At 39.3% G+C, this 19,486-nt stretch overlaps 1 protein-coding gene across 1 annotated transcript in view; it reads left to right on the top strand.

Moving 5' to 3' along the window:
• Positions 1-213: 213 nt before the first annotated feature.
• The window catches only part of LOC122555512, a 28,305-nt gene continuing 9,032 nt past the window's right edge, over positions 214-19,486 (top strand). The window contains exons 1-3 of the mRNA XM_043701536.1: positions 214-295; positions 6,111-6,482; positions 10,659-10,685. Coding sequence (XP_043557471.1) covers positions 214-295; positions 6,111-6,482; positions 10,659-10,685 — 481 coding nt within the window. The remainder of the gene's footprint in view (positions 296-6,110; positions 6,483-10,658; positions 10,686-19,486) is intronic.

Raw genomic sequence — 19,486 nt, 5'->3', positions numbered from 1 at the left:
TAAATCTATTCGCTTTATTGATTCTTCACATTAAGTGAAAGCAGTAATAGAACTGAGCAGTAATAACAATTGTAGGTTTTGTAAATGAAATGAAGATTCCTCAACCCCAGTGATCTGGGAGACCAAAACTGTTGTGCAATCTATAGTTTCTTCACTCACAATCTAATGACAGCAGTAATTCTAACAGCAGAATCCCTACAATATTCTATTCAAATGAATCCAATTGGAGTGACATCTCTGGCAGCTTTACTTTTGCTCTGTTTGACCATTCAGAGTGAATTCATCAACTGTAAAGGTAGGACTGAGCAGATTGTTGATTTGAAATTCATTCCTGGTCTTTCGTGCACTATAATACAAAGGCTATAGGCTTTGGTCTGAATAATGTGAAGGCTAAGTTTTGGTCTAGATGATATATAGACTATAGGGTTTAGTCTGAATGGTAGCGGGGGGGGGGGGGGGCGGGGAACGGGGGTTGGCATTTTCTCTCGGTGATTAGCATTGCTGCCTCACAGTGCCAGGGACCCAGGTTCAGTTCCAGTCTTGCACATTCTCCCCGTGTCTGCGTGGGTTTCCTCTAGGTGCTCTGGTTTCCTCCCACAGTCACAAAGATGTGCAAGTTAGATGAATTGGCCATGCTAAATTGCCCATAATATTCAAGGGTGTGCAGATTAGATGCATTAGTCAGGGGTAAATATAAGGTAGGGGGAATGTCTCTGGGTGGATTACTCTTTGGAGAGTCTGTACGGACTTGTTGGGCCAAAGGGCCTGTTTCCACACTGTAGGGATTCTATGATTCTACAAATGATGTGAAGACTATAGGTTTCGGTCAGAATGATGTGAAAAGGTGATCTGGAGATTGTTGTTGTTCTTTATTTGTTGAGATAGTTCCATTCAGGTAACATTATTCATCTGCTTTTGGTTATTGCTAGTTTTATTATTTCATATCATGATGCACATTTTTTTTCACAATCATCTGATAGAGACATTCCCACAGTAGTAATAGTCTCAGAAATATATAAATAATGGAGAACTCGATAATGGAAAAGAGAGGGATCCATTCAATTAAATCTGCTTGCCTCCTTTAAACTATCCTAATATTAGTTTATATTGTAATACTCCTTAAGATGTATGATAGGTGAATGGATTTTTTCTGAAATACAAATAGTAAAATTGAGCTTCAATTTCCTCAAGGCATTCATAGATTTCAATGACAAGTTTCTTCACCTTTATATTTCTGATCATAGTTTTAGTCAAAGTGTATTTTCTCCAAAAGGCTGTGGAAACATTCCCAAACATGTTAATTCAAATTTAAAATCAGCCAGTTATGTTGTTTTTCATAAGATCCTTTCTTCAATGAGCACATTTTCAATTTTCAAGCTGCTTTATTTTCAAAGTCTCACTATTTCCCAGTTAAATCATGGAAATGGACAGAATTGAAATGACTGGCTAGCTTTAAGATTAGCATGGATCCTTCTGGAATTACATCTTTTCAATTATGTTTATATTCACATGAATAAAATTTTGATTCCAAAGTTGCCAAATCTTTATCTTGCATATTTTGCATATTCTCTATGAAAGACACTGTAGTAAAGTAATCAAAAATATCAAATTACTTTTGCAAAATAACAATTTTCCAAAAGAATTTTCCCACTTTTAATTACAATATTTGGCATAATATGATTTAAGCAAGTCTGCTAAATTTTATTTTACTTGTCTAGGTAGTAGGTGCTACCATTATTCATGTGTCCAAGAACAGAATTTTATCAATGGATTTCTAAGTAATAATATATAATTTATATCCTTCATCTGTCAGAACACACAAGTTTAGTGCATTTTGACTCAATTATTTGCATTTTACCTCAGTTACTTAGCCATTAGCCGATATTTACCCTCCAAATAACTTGTAAAATTTGTGTCATTATGAGGCAACCTGAGTTGCCCACCGATGTAAATGGGCCAGTAAATTCAGCAGCCATATGCCAAAGTATACAATAACAAAGCGTTGTGAGAACACCTTCTGCAGGTCATCACACATCACTTGGATTTAGAGCTGACCACAGAATTTTGTTCTAGAGTGTAAGTGAGTATATAAGGTTCACAGGCAGTCTTAATACATTAAAATTACTGAAGCTGCCAATATTCATTCCTGTTGTTAATTAATTACTGCAGTGTGGGATATGATTTTGGTATTAGTGGATTAAAACAATTTGCATCCATGTAAATCTGCATAAGCATAGCTTGCACCCAGTGTGCAGAGTGTAAATCACAGCCATCTGAGGTTTACATATAAACAAACACGGGACTGCCCACACTTTACATTCAGTTGATATAAAACAACTGTAGCCATTTTTTAAGCATTTATTGATTTTTTTAAACTAGTCTGAATAACCAGAGATTCTCAATTTTTGATCATGACTTCACAAAATATGGTCAAATTTGGCATGTGTGGTAATAAGAAAGACAAGATGATATAAGAATGTATTTAATTTGGGCCACTTTGTTGTGAAATCAGTATCATTAATAAATAACATTAACTTTGCAGATTTGATGTTGTAGTTTATAAACCTTTATAGAAGGCAAATAATTCCTGCACGATTTTCTAGTGTCTTATCACAGACAGTATTATGACAACTGTTAACAAATATACAATTACTGATCAAACCATTGTTAATATAAATATTGAATACATAATTACTAACTCATTGCTAACAATAGTTTAAAATTTAGAGCAAATTTTGAGTTTAATATTTTCATTTAAAATTCATGGCCCACTTTCCAGTAACTTAGTTTAGCTTCATCAAATTAAAAACAAACTAAACATAGTACAAAGCACCAGAGACAAAACTTACTTTCAAAAAAGCTAAAACTAGCCAAGACATAGATACACCTGAACTGTATAAAACTCTAGTTAGGTCACAGCTAGATGCTGTGGCAGTTCAGGCCATTGAACTACAGGATAGATGGGATTGCAAAATGAAAGGTGTGAGTATGAGGATGTTGCATGGACTAGAGAATTTCAGTTCTGAGGAAAGATTGAATAGGCCAGGATTTTTTTTTACTTTTGGAACAAAGGAAACTGAGGACAGACCTAATTGTGTGAAGTGTTTAAAATTATGAGAGGTCCAGAAAAAGTGAATAGGCTGATTCTTTATGGATGGAACAGTTTAGCTGTGAAGGGAGGCTGGATAACTTCAGGTTGCTTTCCTCTAGAGTGGAGAAGTAGAGCAGGGAGACTTGGCTGAGGTGTATAAGATTGTGAAGAGCAAGGACAAGGTGGATAGAAAGCAGCTGTCCACCTTAGTTAAAAGGTCAATAATGAGGAGGTATAATTTTAAAGTGAAAAGTAGGACATTTCGAAGGGATTTAAGGAAAAATGTTTTGACCCAGGAGGTCGTGGAACCTGGAGTGCACTGGCTGAGAGGGTAAGTGAGGCAGGAAATCTCACAAAAGTACTTGGATGAACATTTCAAATTTCAAACAGTCACGGCTATGGGCCAAGTATTGGAAGTGGGCCGAGTGTAGATTTAGGATAGTTTTTGTCAGTGCAGACTTGATGGGCTGAAGGTCCTCTTCTGTATTGTATGATTCTATGAATCTATGTGCCTTGGTTGAGGGGCCCATAATCAGGTTGAATAGATTTAATGTCAGAAGTTGGATGTTTACAGCAAATTTGAAGGAAAGCTTTTGAACCCGGAGGGAAGTGGCAATCTGCAATTCACTGTTTGAAAGAGTGGGTGAGGCAGAACATAACATTTGAAATGCACTTGAACATGCACACACAGTGCTCATCTCTAAAAGACTACGAACATGAGCTGGAAAATGTGTTGAAGTTAGTTGGCTATGAATTGGCTGGCTCAGACATGATCAGCAGAATGATCTCCAACCATGTTGTAAATTTCTATAACATACCCTGAGCTCAGATAGGAAGAATGGATCTTGGCTCGGTTTAGGGTTTGATCCTTAAATAGATGAAAAGTAGCTCATCAGCATATTCAAGAGGCTTAGCATTTATTTACCATTAAACAGGGCCAATAAAATCAAACTTTACAGCGCCATTTCCACACTCGAGATAGTATGAAAAACATTCTATACCAAAATAAATACCGTGCCTTTTGAATATGCTGATGAGCCTCTTTTCATCCATTTAAGGATAAAACCCTAAAATTAGCCAAAATGCTGTTCTTCCTGTCAGAGCTCATGGTAAATCACAGAAGTTTAGAATATGGTTGGAGATTATTCTGTTAATGGTCAATCAGTAGGCAAAGGAGCTGCAATTTTAAATCTTTTAAACAGTGAATTTTAAGAAGTGACTATTAATGCTGAAAATTTTGCTTGAAACGCCTCAGAATTCTCACAGTACTACTAGTTATCTAATGTTCATCTAAATTAAAACATCTTACAATTGATAGCTGTGCAATGAGGTGCAATTTGTCTGTAAGTGTAGGAGTTTAAGAACTATTTGTAAATGAATGTGGAAAAAAATCACTGGGAAGCATGTTCCACAATTACAGAACCAATGTAATTGTTACAATTGGCCATAATCACTGGCAAAACACGAATGGAAAGTACTAACTTGGGTTCCTGTATGTGTAATTTTCAAACTTTCAGTTACATAAAATCTGGACTAAAATCTGTGAACTTTACATGTTGAATATGATATAGCATTTCGGAGTTTTAAGAAAAAGTATTTTATTTCTTTATATTGGATTATATTTCTTTATCTGCATTTTTGGAAATATTTCATTTAATGTGTGACTAATATATGCCTGCAGCTATGTAGACTCCTTTAACATAAACAAGCAGAGTATTTAGATGCATCATACTTAGATTAGATGAGATTACATTCCCTACAATGTGGAAATGGGCCCTTCAGACCAACATGTCCACATCGACCCTCTGAAGAGTAACCTACTTCCCTCTGACTAACACACCTAATACTATGGGTAATTTAGCATGGCCAATCCACCTGACCTGCACATCTTTGGATTGTGGGAGGAAACCGGAGCACCCGGATGAAATCCATGCAGACATGAGGAGAATGTGCAAATCCCACACAGTCACCCAAGGCTGCAATCAAACCCGAGTCCCTGGCGCTGTGAGGCTGCAGTGCTAACCACTGAGCCACAGTGCCATCCATATAAATGACATAAAGTATTCACTTCATACTATACATGGCACAAAAATGCTTAATGTGTGATTTGGTATCACATCAAAAACTAAGGAACAGATTTATAGTTCCATATCAGGATGAATTTGACTTAAAAGAGAACTAACGATTGGAAGTTTTCAATGAATCTGCTACCCTTGTCTTTCTAGGTGATAGAGGGTTTGGAATGTGATATCAAAGAAACCTGGGTGAGTTGCTGCAGTGCATTATGTAGATGGCACACACTGCTGCATTGGTTGTGAGGGGAATGAATGTTGAGGGTGATTTAAGGGTGATTTGGGGACATTTAAGCGACTGCTGGACATGCACATGGATCGCAATGAGTTGAGGGGTGCGTAGGTTAAGTTACTATATATCTCGGCACAACATCGTGGGCCAAAGGGGCTGTTCTGTGCTGTACTTTTCTATGTTTTATGTTCTATGATGATGGGGTGTCAATCAAGCAGGCTACTTTGTTTTTAATACTGTTGAGCTTCTTGACTATTGGAGCTGTGCACACCCAGGCAAGTGGAGAGTGTTCTTCTCCATGCAGTGCTAGATATGCAATACAATACCTGAATAGGGCATTTGGATTTTGGGTTTTATTTATTAATTGTATAGAATGGCCTTAATATAGGTGGGTTACTTATTTCAGAGAACGAGCATTCCCAAATAATATTATGTAACTTGCACGTTGAATGAGCAGAACGAAACAATGCAAGCCAGCATACAATATTGAGTATAAAGCTGGAATGTGATCAGCTATAAAACATGGAGAAGAGATATTACCTGTCTAATTTTTTCTAACACCAGAGGTTTATGTTGGCCTTTATCAATGCCAAGATAAGTACAGAGACTTTTGGACGTATTTATCACAAAACAAAAAAAAAGTGTGTTTTTAGCTCATCACTAAATAAATAACAGTTCAAGTAATTTGTTTTCTTTTTATCTTTTACCTCTACAGAGATTCCTGTTAAACAATATCCTTTGCAACTTCATGTTGAGCTTGGGCATTCAGCTATCATAATTTGTACTTTTGAACTTGATGTTGGGGATGAAAATGAGATTGATGTTTATTGGATTAAGCAAGTAAACCAAAGTGAAATTTATGATGTACTCCACATTTCTTCAAAAAGTTTTCATACACTGAAAACAAACACAATTCGTAATCATTCTGAAGGATCCTTCAGTTTCTCTGGCAATCTAAAGCGAGGTCTAATGGTTCTAGAAATAAAAAACATGCAAAAAGTAGACTTTGGCTTATACATATGCAAAGTAGCCAGAACTATACCCCCTCCACCCGTGGAAGGAAGAGGGCACGGTACTAACATAGTTGGTAAGAGGCATTTATTTTTTGTCACTGTTAGCGATTTGTATTCATTAAAATGAGTTATGATCTGGTTAAGCTATAACACTTTTCTGTCACTGTCATTGAGTAACTTGAGAAGTAACATTTGGGATTTCCATGAGAACATATACATGTTTAGATGTAATGTACTGTATTCTCTACACGTCCAAAACATTGTGCTTTATATTTCATCATAAGCAGGGCAGTCATAATATATGTAGGCTCGTTATATAATGAATGACTATAGATGTTTAATAAGAAGTATTCCGTGTGAATCCATTCAAGACAATAATTTCAAAGATTTCATCAATTTTCCTTTTTGAACGTATGCTACTATTCTGTAGCTAGAATGTGGATGCAGCAAAGATGTTTTACAAGAATGGTTCCAGGGCTGAGAAACTTCAGATATGAAGAAAGATTTGAGAAGTTGCAACTGTTTTTCTTAGAGAAGAGAATGCTCAGAAGAGATTTGATAGAAGTTTACAAAATCATGAGGGGTGTGGAGAGAATAATTAGGGAGAAACTGATCCCATTTGGGAATAGGGTGAGAACCACAGGGCACAGTTTAAAGTGTTTTGCAAAAAGAAGCAAATGCAAGGTTTTCACACAGTGAAGCTGGAATGCACAGCCTGGGAGTGTGGTGAAAGTAGGTTGAATTGAGTCACCTGAGAGTTTAATGGATGATTATTTATAGAGAAGCAAAATGCAAGGGTAAGGAGAAAAAGCAGTTCTAGGTTAAAATGCTCACACAATCAGAAATTTAAAAAAACTGCAGATACTGGAATCCAAAGTGGACAGGCAGGAGGCTGGAAGAATGCAGTAGGCCAGGCAGCATCAGGAGGTGGAGAAATTGACATTTCGGGTGTAACCTTCTGCAGGACACTCAGTGCAGACACGAGCAGAAGGGCTGAAGAAGGGCTCATGCCCGAAATTTTGATTCTCCTGCTCCTTGGATGCTGCCTGATCTGCTGCGCTTTTCCAGCAACACATTTTCAGCTCTGATCTCCAGCATCTGCAGTCCTCACTTTCTCCCACTCAGTGCAGACATGATGGGCCAAATGGCCTCCTTCTGCATGATAACAAGTCTGTGATTTCTGTATCTGCAGAATCTTACATTGTCAGGTGGCATCTATACCTTTGAGCTTATGTTTGTCCTAACATTGGTGCATATACATTCTGGCCTGAGCTACATATATTAAATTAAAGTCATCAAAAAGTATTTTTGGAAAAGTTAGGTACATTAACTATTTATCAAAGTGAGCAATATCTGTGCTGAGAGGTGGAATGCTTCACCACTTATGATCTCAGTGTCATATTCAAATGCTATCAGATGAAACTTGGTCAGATATAGCTGAAACATCTCTGCTGTATTCAAACAAATGGTGTTTAATCCCAGGCTCAGAGTTGCACGCCACTTTAAAAGACCAGTAATTGCAATGTCTATTTTGATCTCTCCATGATTTTGATCATTTGTATCACAATGTTGTCATCTCCTTTCCATTAATTCATAAGTTTATAAGATATAGGAGCAGAATTAGGCCATTTGGCCCCTCAAGTCTACTCCGCCATTCAATCATGGCTGATATGCTCCTCACCCCCATTTTCCTGCCTTCTCTCCAAAGCCCTTCAATCCATTACCAATCAAATGTCTGTCTAACCCCTCCTTAAATGTGCTCATTGTCCCAGTTTCCACCCCACTTGGGGTAGCAAATTCTTTAGCTTCACTACTCTTTGGGAGAAGTAGTTTCTCCTCAGTTCTATTTAAATTTGCTAACCCTTATCTGAAGACTATGACCTCTTGTCCTTGAATGCTCAACAAGAGGAAGCATCTGCTTCATGTCTATTTTTATCCATACTTTTTATCATCTTGAATACATCAATTCGTTCTCCTGTCATTCTTCTAAATTTTAGAGAATATAGGCCGAAACTGTTCAATCTCTCTTCATACGACAAACCCGTCATCTCTGGGATCAATCTAGTCAACCTCCTTTGAACTGCTTCTAATACCACTACATGTTTCTTCATATAGGGGACCAAAACTGCGCACAATACCCCAGGTACGGTCTCATCAATGTCCTGTGTAATACTCCCCAGCAATACTTCATTACCTTTACATTCTATTCCTTTAGCTATAAAAGCTAACATTCCATTTGCTTTCTTTATTATCTTCTGTACTTGCCTGCTAGTTTTCTGTGACTCATGAATGAGCACCTGGAGCACCCTGAAGTCTCTCCCCATTAAGATAATAGGTTGCCTTCTCATTTTTTCAACCCAAATGCATGACCTCGCACTTATCCACATTAAGCTCCATCTGCCACACTTTGGCCCACTCCCCATTAAAACCAAGTTTCCAGGAATAAGATCAAATCATGTGTACATAGAAATTTTCAATCAACAGATAGAGCAAACAGATTTCATTAGTTTGGCTGTATTTGAACTCATGTCCCAAAAGTGAAAAAATATGTCCATAAATTTCGTGTGGCATGGTATTTCTCAGTTTTCCTTTCACATTTGGGTTTTATCGTTTTATCAAGTAGCTTAATATGCAAATAGATAGCACAGCAAGGGAATCCAGACCTTTGAGAGACTAGGCTGAAAACAACAAAAAATTGCTAATCAGAAGTTTGCAGAATTAATAGTGTAATATCTGAGAAAGGAGCTGAATTAAAGGAGGTGCATTCAATGCTACATCAGGTACAATGAGGGACAGAATGACTGGATTAAGAAAGAGACAAAAAAGTAAAAGAAATTGTTTTAAATTTGACTTCTTATAAAATCTCCAATAATTAAAACCTAAAGGAATGTGATTCCACATGTTTAATTGTCTATTTGTGCCAAGGAGGTTCTTTGGTAGTAATTAACATAACCCATTTTTAAAGGCTAAAATTTTTGTTGTACAAATGCAGCAAAGATTACACTATTCAATATATTTCAGTAGAGAGGCAAACAGAAGCAACAGTAAAACAGAGGAATTAGGACAGCATTAGTGGATTTCAGCACATACTGTGCATCTGCCTCCACCTGAACTTGCATTTGTGGATAAAAACGAGAACGTTATTAGTCTCACTGCTGGTTCAAAAGTAAAATTTGTGTCATTGTATCAACCCACTGGATTAAACTCATATCTCATTTATTTTGCAGTGTGTTCATTCCTAATACGTTTTATATTGTAATTTTCTTCACCTTTTTGTAAAATATTACAAAACACTAGATACATTGTCAAACTCAAATATTTTTAAAGAAAGAACTTGCATTTATGCATTTATGATAGCATTTCCAAAAACAGTCCACAGGCAGTGAATATTTTCTGTTGTAAATCAATAGCAATTTGACAGATAGCGTCACAAACAACAATGAGATAAAAAAGCATATAATTTATCACAGTGATGTTCGTTGTGGGATAAATGCTGAACAGGTCAGCTTCAGAAACACATTGCTCTCTTCCAAATAGTGCATTGATATTTTACAGTCACTTGAGTGACAACTAACATCTCCAATGCTGCTTCAACATTAGATTCTGTGCTTGAGTTGCTATAAAGTAGGGCTGGAAACCTGCAACCTTCTGACATAAAAGTGAAAGTGAAAAATATTATATCACAAAATTTCTTAGAGATTTTTCTGCAAGGTTGCTAGGTAAACAAAAAGTTCTACCTTAGTATACAAATGAAACTTCTGCTTTTAAAGATGACTACATTGACCTTTGCATTCTAACAGAAGTTAACTACATGGGTAAGTGGAGTTGGAATGCCCATCAGCCGTGATTAAATGGCAGAGTGGACTCAATGAGCCAAATGACCTTACTTCCACTCCTATGTCTTATGGTCTTATAGTACAAGGAACACTGAAGCTCCAAAGCAATTTATCACAAACATTTCAGTCAATTATTCAATCCATTATTCTTCCATGACACTTTACACGAGAGATTGGAGACAACCATGTGCCACATTTACAATTGAGCTAGAAACATTGTAAATTAATATCATAAAGAAATTAAAATCTAAAATATGTTAGTAGTTACATATTACATAAATGTGTTGCTGTGAAACATCTGAACAGCTATGTGTGTGACGAAGGATGATGACAGTCTTTCCGTTACACGTTTATCAATTATTCTTTCTTGAATGAGTCGAATCACATTAAAGATTGTTATGCATTCCTTTTCAGAATACAGGAAACATTCTTCCAGGTCAGGTAAGTATATCATATAGAGAAAACACTTTTAGATACAAGAAAACATATTTGGCAACTTATCACAAAAAGTTACAGTTTCTGTACAATTCCGTCTTACAGAAGTATATTTTGTTTATAATATAAATGTTCAAACTTTTAAAATGTTCGCAATAATGGCAATTAGAGAACATTTTAAGAATGTATGGCTTCTTTATTTCTTTGATGAACGTATTAACTTACTTGAAAGAAACAGCAGATGAACATAAAATGCGGATAAAACAGGAAAGTGGCTTATTATCTGAGTAGCAATAGATTGGGAAAGGGGAGAGACCTTGATTCCTTGTACACCAGCCACTGAAAATAAACATTCAGGTGCAGCAGACGATCGAGAAGGTAAATGGCATGTTAACCTTCACAATGAGAGGATTCAAAGATAGGAGCAGGGATATCTTGTGGCAATTGTAAAGGGCCTTGATGCGACAATATTGGGAGTAACATGTAGAGTTTTGGTCTCCTTACCTGAGGAAGGATATTATGGCTTTGGAGGCAGTGCAACAAAGGTTTATTAGACTAATGCCCAGGATGGCAGGACTGACATATGAAGAGAGACTGGATTGACTAGGACTATATTCTCTGGATCTTAGAAGGGTGAAGTGAGATCTCACAAGAGACTTATAGATTTCTGGTGAGAAAAGATGCAGAAAGATTTTCCCAATGTCCAGGGAGTCCAGAACCAGAGGCCACTGTCAAAGGATACAGGGTAGAACATTTGGGACTGAGATGAGGAGAAATTTCTTCATCCATTGAGTGATGAGCCTGTGGAATTATCTGCCATAGAAAACGGGTAAAGCCAAAACATTGAATGTTTTTGAAAAGGAGATAGACAAAAGCACTATGTGGCAGTACCTCTTGCAGTCACTTCAGAGTTCAATGAACTGAGCATTTCAGCCCAATATTCAGAAAATATTTGAAAAGATTTGTTTGATTGCTTTTATTTGTTATGACTGAGGATGTAATTCCTTTTTGAAAATGATTGCAATTATTTATTTATTTACTCTCAGCAGGCAGAAATCTCATGGGAGAATTAGGTAAACAAGTTGAACAATTTCCTAACATTTTTCAAAGGATTGTATTATCTAGAAGATAATGCCCAGCGATCTCTGAATGGCGTGATTTTTCTTCAGTTAAAAAAAACCCTCCTGTTAATTACAGAGCTATGTAGGAGTTCATGACTTGAAGCCTATTCATTGTGAAAAACTCAAGCCTGAAAACTGAGGTTACTATAGGTTTCAAGAATAGAGCATTCTCACACTGTATCATTGTTTACACTTTCACTTCTATGTGACCCTTGAGTTGCTGCTCCTTTCGAACATTTAATCTCACAATTCTCTTTGCTTATCCCATGGATTTCATGCTGTAGTAGCTTGTCTTCCTTAGAATGAGTGTTTTATGTGTATAAATAGGTATAGATAGTTTACATCCCTTTTTGAGTTATAACTACAACATATATATTCAAATCATTATTATTTAATACTTATTGATTTTGTGGGGAAATTTTAGAACAATATTGATTTTGTGGGGAAACTTTAGAACATAGAACATAGAACAGTACAGCACAGCACAGGTCCTTCGGCACAATGTCTTGTGCCGAGCATTTACCTTAATCTAAATCAATCTAACCGACATACCCCTCAATTTACTGCCATCCATGTACTTGTCCAGCAGTCGCTTAAATGTCCCTAATATCTCTGACTCTACTACCACCGCTGGCAGTGTATTCCACGCGCCAAACACACTCTGTGTAAAGAACTTACCTCTGACATCTCCCCAGTTCCTTCCTCCAACCATCTTAAATTTTTGACCCCTCATGACAGCAATTTCTGCCCTGGGGAAAAGCGTCTGGCTATCTACTCTGTATATGCCTCTTAATACCTTGTACACCTCTACCAAGTCACCTCTCTTCCTTCTTCACTCCAGTGTGAAAAGCCTGAACTCAATCAACTTCTCTTCATAAGACAAGCCCTCCAATCCAGGCAGCAGCATCATGGTAAATCTCCTCTGCATCCTCTTTAAAGCATCTACATCCTTCCTATAATGAGGCGGCCAGAACTGGACACAATATTCCAAATGTGGTCTAACTAGTGTTTTATAGAGCTGTAGCAAAACCTCACAGCTCTTAAACTCAATCCCCCTGTTAATGAAAGCCAAAAACCATACACCTTCTTAATAATGCTATCAACTTGGGGGGCAACTTTGAGGGATCTATATGCATGGACCCCAAGATCCCACTGTTCCTCCACACTGTCAAGAATCCTGTCTTTAACCCTGTATTCAGCATTCAAATTCCACCTTCCAAAATGAATCACTTCACATTTATCCAGGTTGAACTCTATCTGCCATTTCTCAGCCCATCTCTGCATCGTGTCAATGTTCTGTTGTAGCCTACAACAGCCCTCGACACTATCTACAACACCACTGACCTTTGTGTCATCAGCAAACTTACTAAACCACTCTTCCACTTCTTCATCCATGTAATTTATAAAAGATACAAAGAGCAGAGGCCCAAGAAAAATCCCTGCAGGACACCACTGGTCACCAACCTCCAGACGGAATACTTTCCATCCACTACCACTCACTGTCTTCTTTTGGCCAGCCAATTCTGTGTCCAGACAGCCAAATTTCCCTGTATCCTATACCTCCTAACTTTCTGAATAAGCCTACCATGGCAAACCTTATCAAATGCCTTACTGAAATCCATATACACCACATCCACTGCTTGACCTTTGTCAACTTGTCTCATCACATTCCCAAAGAACTCAATAACGCCCCTCACAAAGCCATGCTGACTAGCTTTAATCAAACTATGTTTTTCCAAATAGTCATAAATCCTATCTCTTGGAATGCTTTCCAGTACCTTGCTAACCACAGGAGTCAGACTGACTGGTCTATAATTCCCAGGGATTTCCCTATTTCCTTTCTTGAACAGAGGAGCAACATTCACCTCCCTCCTATCAGCCAGTACTACTCGTGTGGAGAGTGAGGATACAACGATCATCGTCTGAGGCACAGTAATCTCATTCCTTGCTTCCTATAATAACATTGGATATATCTGGTCCAGCCCTGGGGACTTATCTATCCAGCACATCGACTTCCTTAATATCGATCTGTTCAAGCCTATTAACCTGGTCCACGATGTTCTTACTATCAATAAGATCCCTTTCTCTAGTGAATACTGAAGCAAAAAACTCATATAGGGCCTCCCCTACCTCTTCAGACTCGAGGCACAAGTTCCCTCTACTATCCCTGATCGGCCCTACCCTCTGATCATTCTGTTATTCCTCACATACATGTAGAATCTTTTGGGTTTTATCTAACCCTTCCTGCAAAGGCTTTTTCATGCCCTCTCCTAGCTCTCCTCAGTCCATATTTGAGTTTTTTCCTAGTTACCCTGTAATCTGTAAAGCTGTGCCAGATCCTTGGTTCCTCAGTCCTCAGTAAGCTTCCTTCTTCCTTTTGACAAGAAGCTCCTCTTCTCTTGTCATCCAAGGCTCCTTCACCTTACTATTCCTTGCCTGTGTGAATGGGACAAAATTATCCAACATTCATAACAAGTGCTTCCTGAACAGCCTCCACATTTCTATTGTGCCTTTCCTGTAGAGCAATTGTTCCCAATTTATACTCCACAGTTCCTGTCTAATAGCAGTATAATTTCCCCTCCCCCAGTTAAATACCTTCCCATACTGTCTGCTCCTATCCCTCTCTATGGCTATGGTAAAGGTGAGGCAGTTGTAGTTACAGTCACCGAAATGCTCTCCCACTGAGAGATCTGACACCTGGTTTGGCTCGTTGTCTAGCACCAAAACCAATATGGCCTCCCCCCAGTCACCCTATCTACATATTGAGTCAGGAATCCCTCCTGGACACACCTGACAAAATCGGCTTCATCCAGACCATCTGCACTAAGGACGTTCCAATCAATATTGGAGAAGTTGAAGTCACCCATAACAACAACTTTGTTACATCTGCACCTTTCTAAGATCTGCTCTCCAATCTGCTCTTCCATCTGCTATTGGGGGATCTATAGTAAACACCCATAAAGTGACTGTTCCTTTCCTGTTATTGACTTCCATCCTCCCTGACTCAGTAGACAAACCGTCCTCACCAAGCTCCTTTTCTGCAGCTGTGATGCACTCTCTAATTAACAATGCTACTTCCCCCTCCTTTTTTTACTCTCCCTCCCTGTTATTTTGAAAAGATCTAAGCCCTGGAACATCTAGCAACCATTCCTGCCCATGTGAAATTTATGTCTCTGTTATGGCCACAACATCATAGTTCCAAGTACTGATCCATGCTCTAAGTTCATCACTCTTATTCCTGACACTCCTTGAATTGAAACAGACACACTTTAACCCATCCATTTGCCCTATCAATTGTATATCCTTCCTGACAGACTCGCTGCATTCTATTTCCGTCCATTCAACAACAACCTCCTCCTCTGATCTGGAGCTCTGGTTCCCATACCCCTGCCAAAACTAGTTTAAACCCTCCCAAAGTGCACTAGCAAATGTCCCGCCCAGGACATTTGTGCCCCTCCAGTTTAAGCGCAGCCCATCCTTCATTTACAGGTCCCACCTTTCCCAGAAGGTACCCCAATGATCTAAGTATATGAAGCCCTCCCTCCTACACAAGCCCTGTAGCCACATGTTTAGCTGCACATGGCACCGGTAGTAATCCGAAGATTACTATTCTGCTCGTCCCGCTTTTTAGCTTCCAACCGAACTCCTTGAAATCACTTTTTAGATCCTCATCCCTTTTCCTCGCCATGTCATTGGTGCCACTGTGCACCATGACTTCTGGTTGCTCACCCTCCCCTTTAGAATCTTTCCACATTGTGGGTAATAATGCCTCATACTTTGTGAATATGATTTGCATATGAACCGTATACAGTCAGCTTAGATGTGGGCTAGCACAATGACATGGAATCAGTACTTTTTTTTGTTTATTCTCTGAATTCGGTTCGTGGTGGTTTGTTTTCTATTCCTGTGTGTCTGAGAAGTTGGTAGAAGGCGTTCTCCCAGAGAAAATGTTTCTTAAAACTGAGTAGTTGGTTTCTAAGGCAACTTCAGAGAATACTAAGAGTCAACCACAAGTGAGTGACTGGAGTCACATGCAGGTCAGAACAACCGAGGGTGGCAACAAGGTTCCTTTGCTTAAGGACATTCTGGAGTAGTTCTTTTTCTGTCATAAGGTTGCAGCTCTCATTGTGATTTGTTCTGATATTAGACCACTACTTGCCTGGATATTTGAAATAAATCTAGTCCCATTTGCAGAATTTGGCCCATATCCCTCGAAATCTTTCCTATTCATATACCCATCCAGATGTCTTTTAAATGTTGTAACTGTACCAGTCTCCATCACTTCCTCTGGCATTTCATTCCAGACCACACTCTGCATGAAACGTTTGTCCCTGAGGTCTCTTTTAATTCTTGCCCTTTCACCTAAACCTATGTCTGATCATCTGTCATTGTAACTGCAGTTACAAGAATCAACCTACACAGCCTACTATCCTGAGCTCCATACCATGTTAAGGAAGTGCCACTCATACCCATCCACCCAGTGTAGTATAACATCAAGTTCCTGTTAAATGTGAGAGGATCAGTTATTGCAGAATGGCTTTGATTGGGCTTACTTTCCATCTTTTAATACCAGAAGTAGGGGAGTGGCTATATTGGTTAGGAGGAGCCTCCCATTTAAGTTATTAGAATGTGTTGAAGACACACACGGGAGGTTTATTAATTCTTAAAGTCCTGATAAATGGGGAGAATATGCTGTTTTAAATGTTTATTGCCCTCCAGCTCATCCCCTCAAAGTTTCAGTAGATGCGTTTTCTAAACTGATCAGTCTCAAGTCCCGGCATATCATTATAGGGGGAGAGTTTAACTGTCTCATGGATCCCACAGTAGACAGGTTGCCCAAAGGCCCCTTGATACCCTATGCACAAACTAAACAGTTAGTGGATCTGTGTGTGGAGTTATCATGGTGGAGATCTGGAGGACTCTCCACCCTACAGGCAAGAATTTTACGTTTTTTTCCAATCACATCAGGATTGATTTTTTTCTGACCCCTGTGGCAACCTTGGATTTGGCGGCATCTTGTGCGATTGGTAATATTACCATCTCTGATCACACTCCAGTGTACCTGTTGGTTAAAGTTAAGGACATTACAGTGTGTTTGAGGCACTGGTGAATGGATCCTCAAGGATAATCAGTTTGTGGAGTATTTCTCTAGGGAATTTTGGGCGTTCCTCGACATTAACTGCCAAAGCCTATGCCAGGGGGTTAGTTATTAAATTAGATTACTTACAGTGTGGAAACAGGCCCTTCAGCCCAACAAGTCCACACCGACCCGCTGAAGCGCAACTCGGAAAATGAACCCGGGTCTCTGGCGCTGTGAGGCAGCAGTGCTAACCACTGTGCCACCGTGCCACAGTATTTCCTACTCTGCCAGTAGAAAGTGGCAGAAGAGTGAGCAGCAATGTCACCTTGAAGCACGGTTGAAGGCAGCTGAGAAAGCTTACTTTGACAGGCCCTCGTTAGCCAAGCTACAGAGGAATACGGCACTGCGGTCCGCATTGAATTCCATGCTCATGCAGACAGCAAAGAAGGAGCTTATTTTTGCAAAACAAAGGTTATATGAGCATGGTGGCAGGCCAGGCAAATACTTAGCGTATTTCGCCAGAAAGAGGAGTGCCCCACAAGCCATTACGGCAATTAGGGAAGGGTCTGGGAACCTAACAGGTGACTCCAAAAAGATTAACGTGGCATTCCAGAGATTTTACACTAAGTTATACCAATCTGAGGGTTGTGAGGAGGGGCGGGCCAAAATGGAATCTTTTTTTAAGGATCTGGAGCTCCCGGGTGTGACCCCCAAGCAAGAGACCTTTCTCAATGCCCCCGTATCAGAGCAAGAGGTGCAGGAAGCTGTGAAGCAGCTTCAGAGAGGAAAGGTGCCCGGTCCTGACGGACTTCCCAGTGAATCCTATAACGAATTTATAAACATTCTGTCAGGCCCAATGCTTAATATGTTTAATGACTCATACAGCCATGATTGTCGCCCTCCATCTCTGACAGAGGCTAATATTTTGCTTATTCTTAAAAAAGGGAAGATCCCAGAGGATGTGCTTCTTACAGGCCCATTTCACTCTCACATGTGGACTTTAAAATCCTCTCTAAGACTCTCGCATTAAGGCTAGAGACTGTGAAACCTTCTATTGTTAAAGAGGATCAGACAGGCTTGATAAAGGGCCACAGATCTTCCAATAATGTAAGGAGGCTGCTTAATGTAATTCAAGCGTGTCAACAGCAGTCAATACAGGGACTGGTGATTTCTCTAGATGCAGAGAAGGCATTTGACCGAGTTGAATGGCCTTGTCTTTTCTATACTCTGGAGCGATTTGGTTTGGGTGAAGTTTTTATAAGATGGGTAAAGGTTCTCTACAGTGACCCTCTTGCTGCGGTCAACACCAATGGGGTACGATGAAGCAATTTTAACATTTTTAGGGGCAGCCTGCAGGGCTGTCACCTTTCACCACTGCTTTTTTTGCATTTGTGATTGAACCGTTGGCAGAGGCCATTCGTGTGGATCCCAATATACCATCTCCAGAAGAGGGGTCAAAATTACTTAAGATTTTATTGTATGTGGATGATGTCCTAATTTTTTTGTCAAATCCAGCGGTTTCAATGCTTCACCTGATGCAATGCACCTGCATGTTTGCCGCCTTTTCTGGGTAAAAGATTAATTTTGCAACATCAGAGGCTATGCCTATGGGTGGTCTTATGAAGGAGCTAGCTCTTGAGGGAGATTATAGATTCCCATTTAAGTGGTCACAGGGAGGTTTTGTGTATTTGGGCATATTCATTACTCCAGTTCTGGAATCGGTTGTTCAAAGCCAATTTTGTTCAATTATTTGACAAAATTAAACAAGACCTTCAAAGATGGGAGGCACTTCCAGTCTCATGGTTGGGTCGGATAGTGCTTATTAAGATGAATACTCTCCCCCATTTGCTATACACTATCCAGATGCTCCCCCTGATTTTCAAGAAGCAAACATTCAGGAGACTGAACGGCTGGTTCAGCTCCTTTATTTGGCATCGTAAGCAACCTCTCATTAAATTAGCTAAACTGCAGCTGCCTCACAGATTGGGGGGAGTGGACCTTCCGGACAATAAAAGCTACCAACTAAGCTCCCTGTTAACCTATGTGAGTGATTGGGCCTGTGGGGACCCTCTTTCAATATGGTTAGATATCGAAGCCTTCCAGGCAAGGTGCCCCCTTACTAGCTTGCTGTTTCTGGACAAAATGAGGACAGTTAGGGGATATTGCCATAACCCAATAGTTATCAATACTGTTAAAGCACGGAGGGCAATTCAGCAGAGGAAAGGAAATATTGGCAAAACATCTTCTTTTACACCTATAGTGGGTATGCTGGGGTTTCAACCATGGATGATAGTTTTAGGATTCAAACATTGGGCAGCTAGGGGTGTACCTTGCATTGGAAATTTATTTGAGGGAGACACAATGATGTCCTTCGACCAGTTAGCGTGGAAATACAAGCTATCTAATAGGGACCTCTTTCATTTTTTTCAAGTTAGGGATTTTATTCAAAGAAAGACAACACATTTGATTGATCCAACAGAAGGAAGGGTGCTCAGTGCTAAAAGTACAGTTTCTGTCACCACTTTATATCATAAATTGGGGGTTTCCCCCTCAGATGAGTTCAATTGACTCTGCAGGGTGTGGGGGAGAGAGCTAGGTGTTGAAGT

Source organism: Chiloscyllium plagiosum, chromosome 12, assembly GCF_004010195.1.
Source record: "Chiloscyllium plagiosum isolate BGI_BamShark_2017 chromosome 12, ASM401019v2, whole genome shotgun sequence".
NCBI classification, from domain to species: Eukaryota; Metazoa; Chordata; class Chondrichthyes; order Orectolobiformes; family Hemiscylliidae; genus Chiloscyllium; species Chiloscyllium plagiosum.
The sequence above is the reverse complement of the archived record's forward strand: the minus strand, read 5'-3'. Positions and strand labels throughout refer to the sequence as shown.